Source organism: Carex rostrata, chromosome 4, assembly GCF_964058835.1.
Source record: "Carex rostrata chromosome 4, lpCarRost1.2, whole genome shotgun sequence".
Lineage (NCBI taxonomy): Eukaryota > Viridiplantae > Streptophyta > Magnoliopsida > Poales > Cyperaceae > Carex > Carex rostrata.
The window spans coordinates 8,603,067-8,625,492 of NC_135921.1; the positions used below are offsets into that span (position 1 = coordinate 8,603,067).

Below are 22,426 nucleotides of genomic sequence, written 5' to 3' on the forward strand. Positions count from 1 at the left end.
ATGGGAAAAGAACTTCTCCTTCTATATGCTCCCCTTTTTGGAAGTCCATTCTTAAATATTACATGGTCATTAACTTGGGTTTAAATAAGGAGATAGGTAATGGTCTCACAACTGCATTTTGGGTGGATAGATGGCATTCAGAGCATGCTTTACAACATCTCTTTCCTAATTTATTTTCTGTTGCCTCTGACAGGTTTATTTTTGTTGCAAAGGCTTTTGCCTCCTCTCATTTATCTCTGTCTTTTAAGAGAACTTACTGGTATTTATTTAGAAGAATGGCTTGTTTTTACAACAAACCTTTCAGCACTTTACCCTTTCCTCACATTTAGAGGATAGACTAATTTGAAGATGGTCTCAAAATGATCTGTTTACTATTAACTTATTCTTTAAATGTTGAATTTGGTGGACTCTTTTGATTGCTTTTGGTGATCATGTAAACTTTGAACATCTGTATGACCTTTATGCTTCTATTTTTGGTATCCATTTTGGATATCATAATAGAAGTATTTTGATTTCAATATGAAATCGGTGACCTTTATGCTTCTATTTTTGGTATCCATTTTGGATATCATAATAGAAGTATTTTGATTTCATTTTTCAAAATAAGAAACGCTCAGAATATATGGTTATTAATTTGTAAAGCTTAAAATATTTGAACCAACCAAAGGTTTTGAAATGCCATTTTACAACACATTAAAGGTCGATATATTTTCCCAAAATTCGTTTGTACAACAGGAAATAATACACAAATGCTAAACTAGCTCACAAAAATACAGAGGGGGGAAGGCGCGACTTTCAGGACAAAAATGTTAGTTACTTGAAACCCTACCGGCTAATGGACAAAAAGTCTCAAAAAGAATTTATAGTTTTTCATCTAATAATATGTCTATATATTTGTATAGAAACCCTATGCAGTTGTACCAACCCAAAAATTAATCCACTAGCTTTTATCTTCAGAAAATGGTTCATTGTCAGTGTCACCTTCATAACCCGTGCTTTTGCTCAGCAGCTCTATCACATCTTCGATCTCATTGCCCGAGCCAGCATCACACAAAGCTTCTGATTGAGGCAACAAAAAATATATAAGAAAATAAAATTAAAATTTGCCAAAGGACTTCACATAAGAATGTATGAAATATCAGTTTCTCAAAACGGAGTAAGGATCTAAAAAAGTCGTGCCGTGGTTGGGGCACAGTTTCATTACAGCACAGCATGGCATGAGTGCCGGTTACATGTCGTGATTCAAGTGTCCCATGCCGTAACCATTCGTGTGACGTTACCATTCTTTGGAATATTGGCACGGCGCACGAACTGATCTAATCACAGCACGACACATATTATGTATGAGGTAGTCCAAACAGTTATAATTTTCTTATAAGAAACATCCATTTCCACAAAATATACAAGGAGATGAATAAAAGTGAACTTGAACCTTGGTTGGCTGTAGAGCGAGAATACTTTTTGGTGTGCTGCTTGATGAGCTTCCTGGTCTTGTGTATGGTGAGCTGGCGAGCGAAGGGGGAGATCTCGACTTCCCCATCGCTCAACTTGCCTGAGTGCAAATCATGCTCAGAATCACCACGCATGGTGCGAAGCACGAACTGCTTGGCCTTCTTCTTTTGAGAGGTGAAGAGGCCCTTGACTGAGCTGACAAAGCCGTCACCAGCCCCCTCGCTCTGCTGCCGCTTCACCCAATTCGCCATCATCTGATCATAGCCCCCCTGCTCATCATCACTGTCACTGGAGGGCAGCTCCGCAGGGATCACTGCTGATGGGGCATGGCTGCTTCCAGACTTGTCTTTAAATTTTTTCACCTGCATGTATAAAAATGTCGTAAGATGATTATTAAATGTATGTTCTCCTTTGGACACAAGAGGAGCTTAAAAAAGGTAATGTACTTGCCTGGATTCCCATTACAGACTTAACAACGCCTACTATGATGTGTTTTTTGACACGCCCAAATAGGCGGCTCCAAGTACCCATGAAATTCTCCCGGTGGAACGTATCCATCAGCAGCCGGAGATTATTTATTGGTAATGATCCTTCATACGTCAGAAGCAACTCAACCTATTCAAGTACCAGCTTATGTTAGGCATGATGCACTTAAATTTGAATTAAGTTCTTAATAAATATCCATAGAGAAAACCAAATAGGCACTTGGGATTTTCAAACAAGCAAACAAGAAAAATAAAAGACCTGGCTTATCTTGAAACTCTCAAACTCCGTCATCTTACGGGGCTGGGTTCTCTTCTCCTCTTGAACCTTGCCAGACCTCTTCTCTTGGGAAGGAACCCTGCTAGTCTGGGCCCGCTTTGAATCTTTAAAATCCGCAGTTATCCCAAGTGATTCACTTTTTGTCGGTGATATCTTCGGTTTCTGTGCTTGCAAGACAATCTCATTTGCAACAGACTCGGCTAAGGTTTCTTCCCAGGAGGACTGGTCAAATGAAGAAGTCCGTCTTAACTCAGGCTTGGAGCCTAATAAAGCAAGATTTCCCTTTTGGCTCTGAGACTTCTTGGCCTGTATAAAGATATCCCAGTTTTAAATTCAAAATTCAATTTATTAAGCCTCGCAAGAAAGGTAATAGGATTTAGAGAAACTGAAAATTTCTTTACAAAAAAAGCAAAACGAAATGTCTTTCAGACAAAACAATCATCAAAAGCAATGACAACAAAACCATGGGTATATTCATGGTAAACTCTCTATAAAAGCTCACAGGGTAACAGGATTAGAACCTTAATTTGGTTACTAAGCTAGTAGACAAAAAAAAAAATAAGAACCAATAAAATAGCAATAGAAATGTAGTCAATAAAATAGCAAGCACCACAAAGTTAGCAATTCAAAACACTTGTTTTCTTTCTTTACCAGTAAAATTTAAATTCTTCTATGGCATGAATAAGGCCAACTCCTGGCCTAATCTGCAAATTTTTATCCAACATTACCTGGAGATTATTTTGAGAACATAAGATCTAAAATTGTGGAACTTACATTGGATGTATCTCCACGAGTGGAAGACTCAGCCATGTAATGCTGATTCGCATCTGAGGATTCAGGTACTGACGTGCTTTTCTTGACCCGTCTTGACCCAGCAATTGTTGAAACTTTCCAAACCTCCTTTAAATCATTAAAAAAAAAAAAAAAAAAAAATTTACATAACTAGTCTTCTAAAATTGAATTGAAATAGTTATGGCAGTTATGGCAGAAACTAAAAGAGTTCAAACGGTGCCTAATTCTTTGTATGCTACCTCCGCTGCCAGTTTTCAGTGTGCATAAATGCCAAAAAATAAAATAATAGGATGAAGCAAAAGTAGCAAAGACAAAAATAAAGAAATAATGACTCAGTCAAATGTTGTTTCTGTGAATGTTAATTCGAATAAAAATAGTTCAAACCTGTCGTTTCTGTGAATGTTGTTCTTCACCAGGGAAGAAATAGTCCCACATCATACGGTACATTGACTCGGTCAAATGTACCTTTAATGGATATATATCAACCTGAATTTTATAAGTTTGTAAATGCCATGTATTTAATATAGTATAAATATCATCTGGTATGGTAAGTGATTTAAGTTGATTTTTCTACCATATTTTCCATAATGGGTTCAGGTAGTCTGTAAGTGGTTATCAAACAAAGGTGTGACATGATCCCAACATAAGGCCAAGAGAAGCACCAGAAACAAAAACAATGTGAAAACGGAAAAAATTAATATACCAAGTTTTAACCTTATATTTACTGCTAGAAGTATAGTAATAGTAACAGATTAATATACCAGAAACGACTCAATTGGAGACCTGCCATCTGTGGGAACACCTTGCTTGGAGTTTATCCGAACCATGACATTTCTACAGGTTAGTTCAGAAAATAATAAATAATAAGCATATATTAGAGTAAAGGACGCTTCCCAAATATAAAGTGCAAATCTGCAAAATCTTGAGACAGTGTTGAGACATTCCAATGATACTCAGCCATAACAATCCATTATTGGTTTACAAAGAGTCAAAAAATATTCAAGCCTTACTTTCCCCACTCGGGAGGTGGATTCCAGGCTGATAGCAACGTGTCCGATTTGGCATTAGGTAGGCAATTCTTCACCACAACCAACTTAGTTGTGAAATTGGATATACCTTTATCTCTGAAATCTCTATCAAAATCATAAACCTGCCAACACATTAGACAAGAGAGATAAATATTTTCCACAACTTAAATAACAATGCACAAAAAGAAATGCAATAGTGGTAAGTTACCATGTCATTTATCTCAGTCTCGGCGAATGATTTGCCATCTATGAGCATGCTCCAGACAACTTTATCTATCTTCATAGAAATTCTCATTGCATAAGACGGGCTCTTAGTTTTCTCTTTCTCTGTGAGCCTCAACTGTGCTGCTTTTCGCATAGTTAACCTTAAATCAAAACATGCTTCCCTTCTCAAGCTCTTTGTATTCACAAGCTCTTTCTTCAATCTTTGAACCTGGAAAAGGCAACATTCAACTATAGAAAGTCACAAAAACAAATATTAGGCACAGGCAAAGCGTCCCATACTAAGTTTTGGAGCACAATAAAAACAAAATTAGCCACAATTATTAGAAAATTAATGATCTACACATAGTTGGTACAGATACATATCTACACGGCCTGACTAGTACAAAATGCATACAGAACCTTACCAACAAAGCTGTTGAGACAGTAACAACCCATGAAATGTTGTCATCTGACTGCAGTGCGGGAGGCACATGTGCTGATGTATCGGCAGCTCTAGATAGGAGCACTCTGATGTCATCAATCAGCACCTTTGTTTCTCTTTCTCTCTCTTCAAGTTTGATTTTTGCTAGCTCAACCTCCTCAACCCCGTCCGGGACCACCTCGTCAGCCTCCTCTCCCGTCTCTTCACTCTCATCATTGCCATCGTCGTCAGATGGATAAACCATACTGTTGTTGTGAGGCCTACAAAATATGATCTTTATTAAAAAAATACTCATTATTGGTGTTGGTGAACAAATTTCATACTCATCCTTATGAGACCTACAGATAATATAAAATCCACAAAATCATAATTCATAAGTGTATCATGAACATCATGCACACAACCTAAGACATGGGAAGTATCTTATGCCCTGCAAGATGTGAGAAATATCCTTATCATACCCTAATTTCCTCATTTTAACCCTCTGAACAGAAAGAAGCAAAGCAGAAATGAGTATAGATTTGTGAATATTTTCAATAAACCAGGAGAGGTGTTTACATATCAGTCTCCCATTTTAGAGGCATTATAGACATCTTGTGCTTTAAAGGACTAGGCATGACATTTCAATATTCCTAAAACGACAAGCATGGCTCCATGTTGTCCGAAATGAATTAAATTGCTTACTTGGGAGACCGAGCGAGGAGTAGATTTGTCAAGACATCCATCATGACTTGGAATTGACGAGATGTCATAGTTGCAGCTATGCTTGGTGAATTGAAAGTTAGCTCTTTCAAAGGCTTGACCTACTCACAAAAAGAAAAAATTAAGGAAATGCAAAGAAAGAAAAAAAAATACCACAAAGAACTATGTCAAACATTTATATTGCCCATTTCATTTAATTAACTTCTAACATCCAAGATGTCTATACCCAACTGTAAGTAGATATAGTACCTACCTACTTTTCTAGAGTGCAAATTGTACTTAGATCGAGCAACTTCTCATAACAACAACAACCAAGCCTTTAGTCCCAAACGAGTTGGGGTAGGCTAGAAATGAAACTCAATCACAATCAAACAATAAAAAAAAATATTGGGAACAAAAGTAATAAGAGAATACCTTCAATTCAGGACCGCCTTTGTGGCGGGTGTAACGCAGGTACATTTGACAAGGCATGAAGACACGCTCGAGAAGAGGGCCTGTACGCTTTAACTCAGGCATCTCCTTCTTGATCTTCGGCAGCCACTGCAGTCCTGCACCTGGATCCACATCTGTTGGTGCCACGTGCGCCTGTGCATGCTCCAGCATCACTGACAGCTCTGCTCTGCGCCATGTCATCTCTGGTGTCACCTCTTTGGTGGCGACGGCCGTGACAGCGGTAGTAGAAGTGGCCACATCGGAGTTGTTGCTACTGCTGCTATTATTTGTATTGTTTTCTGTGGTACGAGTGAGAGATTCAGCAATCATCTGGTACCCAATATGAAGAATGGCACGGAAGGAACGAGCAAGAACCTTTCCACTTGCAGCAGCAAGAAGGAACCGGGCCTGATGCAAGAAAATTGATTTATTTATGCTATCTGCGGATAGTATTTTGAAATGGTAAATGTCTAATAATTTGTTGCAAGGCTTTCAACCTCCAATTCCAGCATTGCACTGATATTAACGACAAGTTCAGCTAGTATGACATCGGTGTCATATGACACCAACTCCAAAACTTATTGGATTGACTTCAAACTACTAATCCAAACCATTCAAACCGATTTACTTTATGAGTGATGCATTTGCATGTAAAAAAAATATTTTTTCAAGTAATTTTAGTATCAAGTCAAGCGATCAAAAATGTTGAAAAATGAATGCATTAAAATTAACTTAAAAACTCTCATATTTGACTGCTTGACTTGATACTAAATAAGTTCGAAATTTGTAATTTTGCATGTAAATGCACAACTAATGAAGTAGATTGGTTTGAATGGTTAGGATTCACTGTTTGAAGTTGATTCGATAGATTTTAGAGTTGGTATTATATACTGATGTCATTCTAGCCAGACTCACCAAAGACCAAGTCACAAAATGTATTAGATGGTAATGTTATGGTTGTTCCATAAATCACCTGTTGAAACATGAACATTTGGCTCTCAAAAAAGTTCATAGATAATTCCCATGATTTTGTACCTTACAAAAACTGCAAGTTCCAGATGGCTAAGAAAACCGAACCCAGTAGGAAAAACAATGTTTGAATATTATGGTCACCTAAAGGTTGTGCAGCTCTATAAATTATTTTTTTTAATTGACAACTAATTAAACTTACATTAGCTTCTTCAGAATGTAGATTGAATTGCGGTTGGCTAAAATTCACAATGAAGTGCTTTGTCTCTTGCTCTTCTGTTTCCACTGTATTTCCTTGCCTTGCTGTTAGTTCAAAAGAAAGCTAATGAGCCAACAAATAAATAACACATGACAAAAAATTTAAGCAATATGCATTCCAACAAGTATCAGATATTATTTTATTATCAATAATTCAAATTTTGGTACACGATAAAACAAATATGAAGAACAAGAAAAGTAAAATGAAACAAAAAAAATGCACAACAATCAATACAAGTAGGCATATCATTCCCATGCCAATAAAACCAGAATGGTACTGTAAAAAATCCTTCTTGACGGGTAAAAGAGAAAGAGAGAGATTTTGAATAAAACATACACACCTGGTGTACTACTGGATGGTACATCAACCTTGCTAGATGTATTGGATGAAAGCAACTCCACATTTTCCATATGCTCTTGTGGGAAAGGTACTGCCACATCAGACCCTTCAACAGCATCACCATTATGACTTGGATCAGACTCCATCGATTCCATCTCCTTTTCTTTCGCTCTCCTCTCGGCCAGTATCCTCTGTGCATACAGTCGAGAAGGCGACAATTTCAGTGGCTGGAATGCTTTTGAGATGCCAGCAACCCATGACCAAACTGCCTCTCTGTTCTCTAAGTTCCACAAGAGCTTCAAGTCATACACAAAGATACGCTGACAGTTGTCAGCAACCAATACATTAAATCCATCATCATCACTGAGATCTGAGTGTTCACGGTCACTCTCGCTACTGTGGCTAGATTTGGATTTGACAGGCTCTGAACTGAGATTTTTTCTACCCGCTTCTTGCCAAGACAAGAGCCTTACTGGATCGGCCTTTGGTGCTTGACGCCGAATCGTGATGTAGCTTGAGGAAAGAAAGAAGCCTTCATCTCGGCTTTTCTCAGCATGATAGGCATCACTGTTTGTTCCAAGATTTGCCTTTAGGACCTCAAGGTTTAGCCCTTGGTAAATTAGGTCCATGGTCTCACGTTTAGTGTCAAACAAGTATTGTTGGTGCTTGCCACGGCTAAAGCACATTTCATATTTTAGATTATTAACTTTAAAAGCCATGCCATAAGCAGGGTCATCATCCCTTAATGGAAGATAGTTGACAACAGTAGGGGCGGAAGTGAACCGAATGAAATTTTCAGTCATGACCCTGTCTAGTGCTAGATTTCCTGATCTGGGGATTCTCGGGACCCCAAAACGAGGCCACCGAGAGAACATTCTTAGTTTTTGAGGGGGCAAGTACATCATATTCCACCACTTGAACAGCCAGGATAGGTCATGAGCGGCCATATTTACCGTTGGACAATTGACCAAGGCATCCGAAGGGGTTACTATGTCTGTCGACTCAGATGAAGGTGTGAGTGTAAAACTCCACTGGAGTGAGAGAGAGGTTGAGCGAAAAGGATCAAGGATCTTTTCACGAGTCTTTCCTTCTGCAGGGAAAGAGAACAAGAAATGATTCATGGGATCGCGCGACTCACATTGCCACTCCATGTTGATTTCAAAAAAGAGACTAGGTGATCTCAAGAAAGGAACATCTTTGCGTGGTGGCAGTTCCAGCCTTGAATTTTTTACCAATGTATGTAAGCTACTTAAATGAACCTCTAAATCCCTCACAGCAAGGCTCACATAGCCATCCCTTTGTTGTATCTCCATGTACCCCGACATTATATCAATCTTCTCAATCTTCTCATATGGATCGATGGAAGCAAGCAAGTGCCAGTGTGCCTCACTGAAATGAAGGGAATTAATACCGTGGATGTAATTCCTCATGTCATCCCACCATGGGAGACTCTTCTCCTTTTTGGGAAGGGGTGTGTTGATTGGTGAGGTCCTCTTGCCAAGAACTGCCCTGCGCAGTGCAACTGAGAAAGCATAGCTCACATCAGCTAATACAGGCTCATACCCAACCCCAAAAGAGACCTCACCTTTTTGGAAATGGATTGGAAGATGGGAGTAAAATTTCATCGGTGGTGTCGTGCCAGTCATTGAACGGAATAGGCGAACTTTCCACCACTTCCCTACAAAGACATCTTGTAGCATCTGAGGTTGGAAACAAGTTGCCTAAAAATAACAAAAAAGAAAAAGATCCGTGTAGTCATTATATGTCGCACAAAAAGGAAAATAGTGTCAAGAACTTCTTATATCAGCAAGGAACCCAAAACAAGTATTTTGGGCAGTAGTCATACAGCAAGAGGAAAACATCTTTATCTATTTTTAGGGGTTGTTAAATTTCAGTATCAGATTTACATAAAGAACTTGTCCCAAGAAATGTTGAATAAATATGCTGGGATTTAATCATTTAGCAAAAAGGATGTAAAGTAAATAATAAGAAAAGGAATGAGACTGACCTGTTGAGCAAGCACAACTCGACCATTACATTTCCCAGATGTGGCTAAAAGAAGCGGGTGAGTATAATCTCTCAACCTAGCAACCAGCAAACCAGCCTTAAGCGATAGATTGCACCCGTAAAACTTCCCAAATGGCACCTCATTTTTAGCACAGTGTTCATCAACTGTCTTAATAAACGCCATCATTCCCTCATCACCTCCCTCAACTGCTGACATGCTCAGGTCGACCTGCTTTACACGGACCGACAAAACTGAGGTCCGGTTCTTACTCAGCTTAAACCCTGATTGGAAACCAGTAGCAAATGCACCCGACCCATCAGAAACAGGTAGCTCCTTGCATGCCCTGTAGTATGATTCAAACGTTCGTTTGTATATCTCTTCTTTCAAGCTTTGAATTGATGGTGTGTTCGGTTCAGTGTTGTTATCGGGGTTCGTAATGGATTCTTCCAGTAGGTTAAGCCGCAAGGTTGCCTCGGCAATCTCTCCTTTCAGTAGGTGGTAGTGCTCATCAAGCCATCCCTGTAAAGGTTCCTCCTCTATTTCTGCCACAAGTTCATGTACTATAAACCGAACATGCCTAATTTTAGTCGACCGAGTTTTTGGCTTGGTTTTCTTCTGAATGGAGCTCTTTTCGGGAAAAAGTAAATTTGTCTTAGCTGTGCTGATGAGTTGCAGGCACCGTATTGTATCTTCTACTGCATCATCAATTGCACGTAACTCGAGCCGGTAAGGCAAGCATACATGCATCTCACCTGCCTGAATAACCCAGTCACACACCGTCACATGGTGCAACTTTCCATCAGGCATGGTGTGGCTCGACATGGATACTGGAATGCAAGACACTTGTGTCCGGCTAGTTTTGAAAATCCTAGCACCATTAAATCTCAACTCGAGACCCTCAAACAATACCCCAATTTTTGTGTTTTCTGAAAAAATTGACTGTACATGTATAGTTGCCTCCACACCATCAGCAACCTCAGCTGTGATATTCAGCTTCTCTACGTCTATTGCAAAAATTGACTCCTTTTTCTTGACCGCTTCCTTCTCATTCAAAGGCTCAATTTTAACCGGTTCTTCTTTTGGTTCAGGATCAGGGTTTTGAGTCTTGGCTTTATGCATGACTGCTTTCAATTTGGTAGCTACTTCAAAAAGGGCAAGATGCAGGTCAGGTTCCCATCTAACTGATACAGTAGTTACAGTAAAAAGGGAACAAGAACTACCATCACTCAGCCCACCAGATCGTAGTACAAGCTTTGCTTTTTGCATATCAAATAACATCACACCATTGCTAGGTTTCTGTCCATCTAGAAACTCCCTGAATACCGACTGGGCACTCTCCAGTTCGATTTGTGTAGAGCGCTTCTCCTTGTTCATGCACACCCCTAATTGGAGGATCTCAAAAGTGGTGCAAAACATAATCTTGTTGCAATTTGAGGGCCCAGTAGCAAATATACTAGCTGTACGAGGCGTGCCGTCAGGACAGTTCGTCATCAATAACTTGCCACCATGAGATCCGTAGTTGACGCGTTTTGGGTCATTTACAGTCATGTCCTCCAGACCCATTTCGCCGAAATACTTAATCATACACCGGTCAAGACTTACTTTCATAATTTTCTTCGCTCTTTTTGTACCTGTACTGATCTGAGACGGCCCATGTGCACTTCTATTCTGCACTGACCGTTTACCAGAAGAAGAGACTGTCTTTAATAAAGCTTTGATGGACACCATCATAACTAAAATTGCTTCCAGGGGCTGGAAGGAAAGGTTCGTATCAAGTTCTGATATATCAAGTGAGGTGACTGACTCACCAGAGTTTGTCTCTTCTTTACCGATTTCAAGAGTTATCTTGCTGATGTGTAATATGGAGCCAGGATATCTTTGATCTCTTTCTAAATCAAGTAAATTTTCCTGTATATTGTGTTGGTCTGAGTATGACATAGTTATGTTTAGCTCCCCAAGCTCGCCGTGTAGTTGTGCACCAGATTTTGCAAAATTATTTGCCAATATATGAGAAGATTGAGAGCATACCTGCAGCATCAGAAAGGAAAAGAAAAGATCAAAGAAACGAAAACTGAAATGCATAACTGATAATCTGCAATGCAATTTTTCTGGCCTAGCCTAGTACTTGATAGTCCTTTTCAAAAAAAATAAAATAATAATAAGCTTATTTTTCTTGTACCTCAATCACTATTATGTGTTGTTCATACATTTGAAATAATACTATTGTATATTGTGAAGCATAGCTAATTTTAAGTGAGGAACACAGAGGCAAGTACAGAGAAACCCATAAATACCTCCATACTTGTGTAGCACAGACACTTCTAGCGTCCGTGTCCTACAAGACATCAACACTCGTTTCCCAATAGAAATTGAATAGAAAATGATGTGTTGTATCATGTCATATAGTGCCGGACACTTGTGTCTACATAGCTCCATACATACATGATATAACATCTATATATGCTTAGCTTTACCCTAGTGTAAATGTGATGCAAATATAAGAAACTTTACACGAAACAATGACGAGTCATTAGTGCTAAACAGAATAATAGTTATCTCTGGCGCAGACCCTGTAGCATTCCAAATTATTGGTTTAGCTTTTTGCTCTGAATCCTCTGTATCTCCTTGATGAGTTGAAAGAGTGCTGCTACTGCTCTCTTCTTGAGGCACAGGTGGTTTTGTTTTCTTGGCTGGACGGAGGGAGAGCAATGGTGCAAGTCTGCTTATCACGAGATTGCACTGGATCCCACCAAACTTAACATCTACTTCAGCCCTAACTGGTGCCATCTCCTGAGATGTAATACAATTGATTGGTTTTAGTGCTAGTGTGGTAGTGTTACTTTTTTATTTTGGTTTCTAAACGCCCATAGGCCGCTACCTGTCGAAACAAGTACAAGCATTTCAGATTCATACTACAATGCATCAGCTGATACCAGACACATGTTCATTCATACAAGTTTGGTCTCAACCTTGGTTAATCCTTTTGTGTGCCTGTTTCTTTTCTTTGGCTTAATTGAAGGTAAAACACCTGATTAAGCCAAAAACCACAGCATGAATGCAACCAAAAAATAAAAATAAAAAGACTTACTTTCTTTGGAATATCAAAAGAGGCACTAGCAGCAACCCTTGAAATTTCCAAAACAGAGGTACCGCTATCTCTAAGAAGCTACAACAATAAAGTGAATGTCACGGGAAAAACATCAGATAGAAATGTAATATTATTTTTGAAGTAGATAAAAATATAATTTGGACTCAAGCCATACATGAATCTCACTAAAATCTAATTGAAGTCCTAATCGTGAACCATCTTCTTGCAACTCATGCGTGGAAGGTGATTTGGTGCATGTAAGAGAGATGCCGGTGATGCTGTTATGCACCGAAAGGCAGTGGACCTGGTGCGTGAACCTCACATCTAGCTTCGGCATGTTGAAACTAACCTTCCAATTAACAAAAGAATTTTAGCAACCTTACAAGTTACAACAAGAAAAATGTTAACAGTCTAGGGTATTAAATGGTCCAGATAAAAGACGAAAACATAACAAAGGACTCTTATAGGTGTATACCAAATTTTTGAGGCATGTCTGTCACGGTATGAAATAAAACAAGTCAAACAACCGAAACAGACTGGCATGACAACAAACAATGCTGGGAATTTACATCCCTACCCTTTTGTTAGATAACTACTTTTTTATCTTTACTGTAGTAATCTTTCACGATAAAAAGTAAAACAAGGAATAACCTTTTCAGGAAAATGAACAGTTTGCTTCCTAAGAGATTCGACTTTGGATTGCGCTCCACTAGATTTTTTATCAGACTTATTAATCTTAGATGGAGCATCTACACTGCTACTGGGGCCTGTAGTGGGAGCAGGCTTCTTATTAGCTAATAAACTTTCATTACAGTTCACATTGATGACACCAAATTCAACATTCAATTCCCTGATTTTGACTCCATCCCTAAAATGTAAGATAATAAATAAATATAAGTTTTAATATAATTTTGCTCTTGGAGTTTAATCTGCATCCCTCCAAAATGGAATAAAGAAAGAACGAAGCTTACTTATAAGTTCCAAATTCACATCTGACTAGGAAGTCATCACAGGTAACTGAATTTGAGCATGTTTGACCATTTATAATCTGCTCCACGTGGCTTAACTTAATTGGCTGGCAAAGCAAGGCCTCAGCAGGTAACATATGAACTAGTATTGGCATCAGTTGAAGTCTAAACTTGTAGGAATGGTCGAGCCCTTCGCATTTTGTTAAGGCTATCTTTAGTTCTTTCACTCCAACAGCAGCTTTTGGAGTCTATATGCCAAACAAGGAAAGCAAAATAAATATCATTCACATAGCTGATTCATTAGACACAGTACATCAGTTTATTTTCCTATTATTTGGTGACAGTTTTTTTAGCTTGGTGCTACGGTTACCATTAACATAGTTGATGCATTTGATTGCTGGTTTATTTATTTGAGAACTTAAAGTGAAGTTAACAATAAAACCTTATGACCATTGATCTTCTTCAAAAGATGCCCAAAGTAACCCCTTCATAGTTACAAGTCACACTAATAAGGGGGGAGTATTTACAATACTCTTTATGAGAGAAAATTTTCTGAAATATATATTTCATTTATCCCAGGAAAAAAAAAGGTATATTCAGTTGTTCAGGGGCATGTAAATACTTCCCCTATAAATTCAGTGTTAGATTCAAAATACAATTTGTCTTAGTTTTTGATGCCATGCATTAACTATACTATTATTTCTCTCAGTATACCATTCAGAATCAAACTTCATCTGTCAATACAAATGAGGGAGAATGGTAAGTGTCATTTGGTTCCTTTTTAAAGACTTGAGAGAGAATGGCATCGCCATGCAGGTGTAAGTTCCAATCCTTTGCTATTGGTCAAGAGTTATTATAAACTTTTCAATGCACATATTTCTCAATTTGCAGGGTTATCCAAAAATCCTCATGGTTTTAGTTAAGACACCATTTCTCTATTTTCCTTCATATGAGACATAAACATAAAATTAACATACCTTGAAAATAATATTGAAAACAGATACTGACAAAAACCTGGCGGCCTTCGTCAACATCATCAATTTCTTCCCTTTCCCTCCACCAGAGCCTGTTTTTTTTTTGCTTGGAGGTTTGCTCTTCTTCTTTCCAGGATTTTGTGACGGTGATTTTGGCCTCATGGCTACGCTAATATCAGATATGATCAATTCAAATATTGGATTGCGAGATGACAATATTAGACCAAGATCCAGGAGGGATTCCTTAAGTTTGAGCTTAATTTCTCCTATAGAAATGGATTCAATCGCTCCCTGAAAGAAAGGGTTAAAAAAGATTAATGTTGAAATTTTGTTGCACAGATTTTGCATTGAAGGGTATAATTGAGTGTGTTCATATGCATCAGCATGCACATAACTTATTTCAACACTTTGAGCTGTCAATTTACCAACAATTTGGTATGGTAAAATATTCATCAGGAAACTTTGAGCTGTCTACATTTTGAGTGTCTTCCTCTATTTTTTTTTTTTCCTTTTTGTGCTTATTTATCATGAAATGGAATTTTAAGTTAACTATGTTCATTTTTTTTTTCTTGATGTCCTGAAGTTGTTCTGAACAAGTAAAATGGACTGGACTGAACTGGACAGGTACTGGTAAGATTACAGAATCAAGAATTATTGTCCATTATTGTCCATGGTATTTTGTTTTTACATAAAAAAAATATTGTTTTCTACTTTTGATTTTAATGCCATTTTGAATTGTGTGAAAACTTCCTTTGTGCAATTGAAAAGTGGTTATATGAAAAAGTAACCTTTTGAAATTGTATGGAGACATCCTTTAAACAATTGAAACGAACAACTCTGAATCCAATGGAGATCCCCATTAGTTTTCTCATTATAAGTATCACCAATTGGGTAGCAATCCTGGAAAAAAAAAAATTGCCAATTTCAGTTACTATACACCAACAACCCCCCCCCCCCCCCCCCCCCCCCCCAAATTTGTCTGTTTTACTTCTTAATAAAGTGACCCAGTCGCTAAGCAAAAGCCAAAATGCTAATTACAAAATGAGCTGATAAAATAAGCACATTACAAATGAACCTCACATATTATGTTGAGGTTTTCCTGTTTTGTACTAATTTCAGAAATTACTGCATCCAAATTACACAATTAACTCCAGTAATAAATTGGATTTTCTTCTATTTTTGAAATTGAAATGCCAGGGTTTACTGTGAAATTTTAAACAATGTAGGTTGTTATTCACAGTATATGTGAAATACCCAATTTTCCAAAAAATATTCTTAATCTTCGAGTATCCAAGAAAGTCAATGCAAAGTATAATTCCCCTTTCAGAAAGTTTCAGAGAAAACTTGAAAAGACTCTGTATAACCCGCCACAATTTCCCTTTGCGCCAATTTGATGTTTTAATAATAGAAATGTGCTGTAATACTCGTGGAATTTGTAACGTCTAATATTTTACACTTTAATCTCGTCTTCCAATTTTCACCCAAAGGATATGCAATTATCAATTTCTATAGTTTTGACCAGAACAAAAAAATACCATTCTCAGTATACATTGATAAATCAGTTCCTAAAGTCAAAATTGAAAAATTCTATCCTAAAATTGAAAAATTCAATCCTAAAATCAAAACAATTGTCAAATGTGTACTTACACAAGCAAAAGCCATCCTACAGAGCATGATACCATAGAGAAGAACAACCACCTCACCAGTAGAACACCCATTTCTCCAATGAATTAAATTTTACATTAAATTTCCAAATCAACGCAAAAGAAGCCAGCCACGGAGTGTGTCATATGTAAAGAGCGAAATGGGGCAAAATTAGAGGAGACAGAAAAGGGGAGGATAAAAACAAAGGGAGGGGAGAGAAGATCGGAAGGAGAGAGGAGCCGAAGAGTTTCAATAGATCGTGCAAATAAACTTTATCCTCTGAAATAATACTGTGACATCCTTGTTGCGGGTCAAAAAATAGTATAAAATAACCCGCAGTAGAGAATCGTATATTTCAAGTTCCAGATAAGTTCCAATTTTACGCAAAGTCCGGGCGGGTGTTTTTTCTTCCCTCATTTTTTATTTAGTCCGATCGGACGTTGGATGTCATCTCCAGTTGATTTTCTCATTTATCTATCATATTTCAATAAAATGAAACACAATACCCGGTGGACTGGAGACATGGTGATTGAAGGATTCAAAAGAGTGCATTACGTGGAAGCACGCATGGTGAAGGTCAACCGATTTAACTTGGTATCTCATGCCTACGGGCTTCCCCTCAAAAAAAAAAAAACTTGGTATCTCATGGTCGGTCCGGTCCAAGCTCGTGCATGCTAATTTTTCTTTGTCGTTAGTGATTAATGGAAGGGAAAAGATAACGATAGTGCAGTCATAACTCATTAACTTCACACTTTCACAGCGACGTAGAAAAGTTACGGCGCGGGACGGCAGTGGCTGAAATTTTTATCATAAAAAAATAGAAATAAATTATTAAAAAAATAATTATTAGTTTTTATTTTATTATTTATTTTTTAATAAAAAATTAAAATTATCAACGCATTCTTTTTTAAAAATATTTTTTATTTGTTTCAAAATAGTTTTGTAAAAAAAATCAGGTTAAAAATTAATGTTTTTCAATATACTTTGTGATTAAGATAATTTTTGTGATGGTTTAAAAATAAATTGATTCACTGTATATTAAAATCGTCAAATAGCAAGGTACAATGGTCTGAATTAAAATTCTATATGTTTTTTATTCTCTGTGACCAATAGTTATTTCTATTTTATCAATGATTTAAATAGCGATTACAGCGGTATAGAGGAACGGTTAAAAAAATAAGCGATTGCACACCGACAGCTAGCTATATATCGCACATAGCACCATAGCTTTTAGGGTCCGAAAAAGCTATAGCTAGCTATTTAGAACACTGATTTTTATACTTAATGGACCAATACACCAACTCTATTTAGAAAAAAAAAAAAAAAATCTAATTATCTTTCTTTTCCATAGAGCCTCCGTTCACTTTCTTTGCAAATCAATAAAACTCATCTTTGTTAAATTCAAAATTGACATAAAAAAAGAACGAATCAAACCACAACTAGAAGAGAATCGCGGCAAGGGGTAGGCAATGACCTAATTTTATATATATTTATAGATAATTTTTAAATTCAGGGGTAGGCGGTTGCCTACCCCTACTCCATGCTAGTTCCGCCTCTGTAGGACAATACTGTGTGAGGGCCTGAGGGGTGGATCTTTGTTCGTGATCACAATAAATCAAATTTAAATAATTAATTAGTTTGTTTAAATTTATTCAAAGACTATATCAAAATAATAATATTTTAAGTTTTAATGTTTTATTTTAATTTTAATTTTAATTATTAGTCAGAATTTAAAAACTTATTTTAATTCTAACTATAAATCTCCATAAATATCCAAAGTTGAAGGGGGCAGTCGCTCCCACCTAGTCCTTATTGGGTTCACCTCTGGATACAGTTTCATCACAGTACGACATGGTATTGATAATTGTTGTGATTTGCGTATTTTGTATTGTGGTTATTTGCGGGACATGACCATCTTTCAAAAATTTGGCATGGCACGTTGTGCAAAAGATTTGATTGTGACACGGCACGTAGTCACACTAGTCACATGTAATTCAAATAGTTAAATCTTAATCGAATGGTAAATCTTAAATAAACTAACTTAAATTTATATAAAAAAAAAAAAGTTAAATGTAAACGTGAACAGACACATATAGTCACGATGTGTCTTGATCACAGCGTAAATAATATATTGTGACTGTCTTTCTAAATTAATTAGAGCATAGCACATAAAAATCTGATTTCGCGACGATATGACACAACACCCAAGTCATAGAGTAATAAGCCGATTTTTTTATTAATAGAAAATAAATTAATAAAATATCGAAATAGGGGATATGTTTTGGTTTTTGTCGAAAAATAAGTAGAACAGATCTAGTTATCCCGTCCCAACGGATGGTACTATTTTTCCCGTCCGGTTTAATCCTAATTAACAACCTTAACAAACTTAGCGGTTAAAAAAGAAAGAAAAAAAAAGCAGGACGGTGTTATAAGACCCGTCCGAGATTAAAAAAACGCAGGATGGCGTAATAAGACCCATCCGAGATTAAAACAAAAAAAACCTTGGACGGGGTAACCCATCCCATCCCCCAGCGCAATTTACCTGACCCTGATCCCTTCTCTTTTCTCCTTGTCTCTCCTTCTTCTCACGTTGTGCCTCTTCACACAGACAGAAACAAGGCACGCCATCTCTACATCGCGCCTAGGACGGAACAAGGCAACCCGTCCAGATCAACGAATTATGCAATTCTCTCCTCTGTTGAACCCCTCTCCTGTCGGACCCGTCCCTCCCATCTCTCAATCCAGGTATTTTTTTATATATAAAATTAAAATTAATTAGTGTAGAAATAAGTTAATTGATAATAATTTCTAATTTAATTTGTTATCAAACTATTGATTATATTGAATTTTATTAATTTGTTAATTGTATTTTAAAAGAATTGATAAATTAGGGTCTAGGATTTAGAAAAATTAATTTATTTTTAGACTCATTTGATGTGGTATAATTAGTTTTGTTTAGTTAATTTATTTAAATTTGTCCATAGAATAAAATTGAGAGTATTGATAGCATTATTTTAATTATTGTTGAGATTAACTATCTAATCTCAATTATTAGTTGCAATTTATTAGATATGAATAATTCATAGTATTATTTTAACAATATTTTAGCCTAAAGTTCTTCAAACAAAATAAAGTAGATAGTTCATTCATTTTGGATTTTTGGTAATGCAAGTAATTTAGGTAATATAGGTACTTATTTTCTTAATCTATTATGAAAATGAATTGAATTAATTAGATTTCATTTTATTAGTTTGTCAAGTGTATTTTGCAAGAAGTGATAAATTAGATAATTTATTCATCTCGTATTTTATTTATTTTTTAATTTATTTATTCTTGTGAATTTTAGAGTTCATAGTTAATTGTTTAATTTAGTAATTTATTTAATAATGTGAGTGGTTAGTATTTAGATTATTATTAATTCTTTCAAAATGTTATGCATGCAGAATGTCAAGCAGTCGTGATCCGTGTGGCCCTTCAAATGTTGCAGCTGCATATAATGATTTTGGTTTTGATTCAGCATGGTCAGCAAATAATTTTAGCAATTTATTATGGATGCCGCATAACCAACATAAGGTCTCACGAATCTATGATAATGTAAGTTACTCCATGAATCATATAATATATTTTTTTATAAAATGATATAACTATTTGAATTACAATATTTTATTTTAATCAAATTGTATAACATTGACAGGATTATAGAAATATAGTAGTGGACCCTCGAGGTCTCTGGACTAGGATTGCGTACCACAACCTTTGCAAACCATTCTTGCTTAGACTCAGTTTGTATCAGGTTTCTCAAATGGATCACATAAAAATAAACCCATCACTCCTCGCTGGTCTCGTGGAGCGATGGAGACCAGAGACCCACAGTTTTCATCTTCCCGTGGGAGAGATGACAATTACGCTGCAAGATGTTTCTTGTCTCTGGGCGCTGCCGATCATAGGGTTACCGGTGATGGGTCCTTCAGACCGTACTTGGCCTATCTTAGTGGATCAACTTCTTAGAAATGGGACCGCAAGTGCTGTGCTTAAAAAGAAGAAGAGATCGGGGCCAAACGACGCGGAAGAGGTTCGTTCGCAATCAATTTGAGGGAATTGCGTGATCGATTTGCTGCTATGCCAAACACGGAACCGGGTGAGCCTACAAAGGAGCAGGTACGCCAGTACACAATGGCGTATGTACTCGATTTGTTCGGGTCTATGTTTTTTGCTGATTCATCGGGAGATTCGGTTCCGGCAATGTATTTACAATTTCTGCAAAATATTGATTCCCCAAAATAGTACAATTAGGGTGGGGTTGTTCTAGCTTATCTCTACAGGAGCCTTTGTGTTGCGGTTCAGCGTAAAATAAAGCTTATGTCAGGGCCAACTGTGCTTCTACAACATTGGTGTTGGTCTCGTTTACCGACCGGTTGTCCTCGTCCCTTACATAGTTGGAGTCCAAATTGGGGCAATCCAACTCGACAATAGTGTCCATCATTCAGAGATAAGTGGTGTTGTCTCCATAATTATCGCCAAGGTCACAATCGGAGTGGAGTTAGTTACTTCCGCAACGAACTGCAGAAGCTCGAAGATTACATGGTACAATGGAAGCCTTACAAAGCGATGTTAAATCAGATACCGTGTAAGCTGCCATCACGAGTTATTGACGAAAGGGGTGTATGGCTAGCTCATGTGCCACTTGTGCGCTTTTAGATAATTGAGCATCACTACCCAGATCGTGTGATGCGGCAGTTTGGATATGCACATCCTATCCTGCCACCACTGCTGCTTCCCGAGATTGAGGCATGCCGGTTACACAGATTTGTTCACAATGCCAATGTGGGACTAGTGAATTGGTCTAATGTGCACCAGAATTACGTAAATGAGGCATCTAATCCAGAAAACCACCTGGTTGTTCCAACCGGGTATTGGAGTCATTACAACATGTTACCATATCGAACTAGGTTCCAGGAGAATGGCATGTTCAATATCTTCTTAGGAAAACAGTGCATAGAGGGTCTTGATGATCCCATTCCAGAATACAGAGATGAAATTGGCAAAATAGGGTATATTCCCGGTGCCCCGAAATTGACACGTGATGTAAGTTTTATAAATTAAAAATATTTATGAGATCATATTATTCTTTCAGTGGAGTTACCACTTTTTTTATTTTACAATCATTACGAGTGATAAAGATAATATCAGCAGCGATAGGATTGACGAAATCGAGGACACTCAAGAAAATAGAGAAATTTTTTCTCAAAGCAAGTTGTGGCCTTCTCAGAGACAACGGTATGGATGCTAAATTGCAAAGTATGTTTAGGGCGGTCGATCTATTGCTCCCCGTAATTTTTACTTCAATATTCTTTCTGATGTGATAATCATTTATTTTCAATCGTAGAGCCTCTTTTGAAGAGAACTCTTTACCTATAGCAAGTGTATCATGGACATGTTTCGGCCTACTGAAGAAGTTGACATCTGTGGGTTGAAATGCTGAGGTGTCATTGAAGCTTGCCACAGGGTGACTTACACTGCGGTCAGATATGGGAAAACGTTCAGCCTGAACGTGTGGTGTTTGGTGTGATTGTGTCGAGGTATCATCCCTGACATCCCCTTCTGAATCAGCTTCATTATCCCAGTTGGCGTCATCCTCACATGAGTCAGCTTCATCACTCTGCGACACATCATCAAAATTAGTATTAGGATCAGCTACCTCCGGTGGATCGATCCATGGGCTATTCTGATTATTGTATTTTGTCTTAACAAACGGTGACAACTCGTTCACATTGGGATAAGAATGCAAATAAAGGTCTTGCTTTGGTGTTTGTTGTGTCTTATAGGGTTCGAACAAACTGGGACCCGCATAGTTATCACTATGTTGGGTCTGTCGAGGGTCTTGCCTCAGTGTTTTTTGTGTCTGATAGGATTTGAAGAAACTGGGACCCACATAGTTATCACTATATTGGGTCTGTCGAGGTTCTGGATGTGTTTCCAGTACCATACTATCAACGAATAACTGCGATTGCATTTCATCGATGATTGGAACCAACTCAATGTATAAATCGAGAAAAGTATATTGGGTTTGGGCACGCATACTTTAGGTATAAATACCTCTCCAACTCTGATTGCATACTATTTCTATTTTCTCATAATAACGTCAAGTTGTTGTACCAACATTAACATGTGCATGTGCTTTTAGGTTATACTCATTCTCGAAATATCCAAGTTGACGATAAATTTCACCTTTCACAACATACCAACCGTATTCATGAGTCACACTCAATGAGAATCAAGGACTAATACTATACTCTACTCCTTTACGACCGTGTCGTATTTCACCACCAAAATAAATCCTCAACATCAACATGATTAATTATT

The 22,426-nt window shown here is 37.3% G+C and overlaps 1 protein-coding gene across 2 annotated transcripts; it reads right to left on the reverse strand.

The window, feature by feature from the left end:
* Positions 1–676: 676 nt before the first annotated feature.
* LOC144553064 (protein SABRE-like) lies at positions 677–16,283 on the reverse strand. 2 transcript variants are annotated; one of them, XM_078301137.1, is made up of 23 exons: positions 16,067–16,283; positions 15,208–15,319; positions 14,423–14,710; positions 13,449–13,693; positions 13,129–13,345; positions 12,653–12,826; positions 12,478–12,555; positions 11,901–12,179; positions 9,390–11,417; positions 7,383–9,102; positions 6,986–7,086; positions 5,797–6,222; positions 5,365–5,483; positions 4,664–4,940; positions 4,243–4,467; positions 4,017–4,156; positions 3,768–3,840; positions 3,391–3,492; positions 2,989–3,114; positions 2,197–2,520; positions 1,903–2,067; positions 1,433–1,814; positions 677–1,059 (listed from the first exon to the last, which is right to left on the reverse strand). In XM_078301137.1, the coding sequence occupies exons 1-23, from the start codon at positions 16,135–16,137 to the stop codon at positions 941–943; spliced, it is 7,791 nt and encodes a 2,596-aa protein (XP_078157263.1). In that variant the 5' UTR covers positions 16,138–16,283; the 3' UTR covers positions 677–940. The 2 variants fall into 2 exon arrangements, with proteins under 2 accessions (XP_078157263.1, XP_078157262.1); XM_078301136.1 differs by lacking the exons at positions 677–1,059; positions 1,433–1,814 and having other exon boundaries at positions 1,831–2,067; positions 12,653–12,821; positions 16,067–16,252.
* Positions 16,284–22,426: the final 6,143 nt, after the last annotated feature.